General features: G+C 40.0%; 1 protein-coding gene across 1 annotated transcript; it reads right to left on the bottom strand.

Annotated features, from left to right (window-relative positions):
• Positions 1-390: 390 nt before the first annotated feature.
• Positions 391-1,155, bottom strand: LOC141660811 (secreted RxLR effector protein 161-like). Its single transcript, XM_074467795.1, has one exon. It carries the CDS (start codon positions 1,153-1,155, stop codon positions 391-393), a length of 765 nt encoding a protein of 254 aa, XP_074323896.1.
• Between the last annotated feature and the right edge of the window lie 237 nt (positions 1,156-1,392).

Genomic DNA, 1,392 nt, shown 5'->3' with positions numbered 1-1,392 from the left:
TTTTTAGGGAAAAGGTTAATATCCCTCCGTAAATCATTTATTGTTGGTTTCAGGCTGATGTTCCTAACACACACGATATATATATATAACACCTGTTTGAGTAATACGTTGAAAGGAAAACAAAAGCCTACTGATATATTTCTGAACATAGAAAAGAACTGAGTTACAAAAGAGAGAATATAAAGATAACCCCCGTACTGCTAAAAAATAGCAACTTACTCCTAAAAAGACTCTACCACTACTTCACTTATTCAAAACACTCCTACTATTTCTAAAACTGAACACGACCCATTCAAAAGCAAATAACACGTATTGACAGCCACAAAACTTGACATTAACATATTTATTCTAACTTAGTTTAGACTATATTCCAACATGCTCCCCCTTAGTCTAAACTCCTTTATGCAACTTCTTGACACCCAATAATGCGCACATTCTTTCGAACTTCACAGTAGCCATTTCCTTGGTCAAGACATCTGATTTTTGATCTTCAGTTCTTATATGCTTGATAACAATCTCCCCCCACTCCACACGTTCGCGTATAAAATGATAACGAACGTCAATATGTTTACTACGCCCATGAAAAACCGGATTTTTTGCCAAATCGATAGCAGATTTGTTGTCATTATAAATTGTGACAGGACCTTGTTTCTCACCTGTTAGCTGACTGAGCAAGTTACGGAGCCATACTCCTTGGTAGGCTGTAGCAGTGGCTGCCATAAATTCAGCTTCATACGAGCTTAACGCCACACACCGTTGTTTCTGCGATACCCAGGTGATTAAACTCTCGTTCAAGTAAAAGACCATGCCTCCCGTACTCCTTCGATCCTCAATATTCCCTGCCAAATCACTGTCGGAATATCCAGACAAGAGACAGTTTCCTGAGCCTTGCGAATATACCAACCCATAGTCAATAGTTCCCTTTACATACCGTAATATACGCTTGAGTGCATTCTGATGGACCACTGTTGGACGCTCCATGTATCTACTGATAATACCAACTGAGAATGCGAGATCAGGATGGGTGTGTACGAGGTACCTCAACCCTCCCACTAAGGACTTAAACTGAGTAGAGTCCACAGCTTTCCCTTGCTCATCCTTGCAGAGCAACATGTTTGGCTCCATCGGATACTTTACTGGATTACATCCAGCCATACAACCTCTCTCAAGCAATTTCCTTGTATATGCTGACTATTTAAGCTCCGTATAACCCTTCTGTTGATTAACCTCGATGCCAAGATAATAAGTTAATTTTCCAAGGTAACTCATATCGGACTCCTTATTCATTTGACACTTGAAGTCATTGATCATTGACATGCTCGTTCCAGTTATCAGTAAGTCATCGACGTATACACCAACAATCAGTGAACCAGCTACCTCCCTTTTGGTGTA

This window comes from Apium graveolens, chromosome 5 (genome assembly GCF_009905375.1).
Source record: "Apium graveolens cultivar Ventura chromosome 5, ASM990537v1, whole genome shotgun sequence".
Taxonomy (NCBI): Eukaryota; Viridiplantae; Streptophyta; class Magnoliopsida; order Apiales; family Apiaceae; genus Apium; species Apium graveolens.
This window is presented reverse-complemented; position numbering and strand designations above follow the sequence as displayed.

Excerpts from the sequence above, each read along its gene's own strand:
- LOC141660811 (XM_074467795.1), bottom strand. The coding sequence starts at position 1,155 with ATGGCTGGATGTAATCCAGTAAAGTATCCGATGGAGCCAAACATGTTG.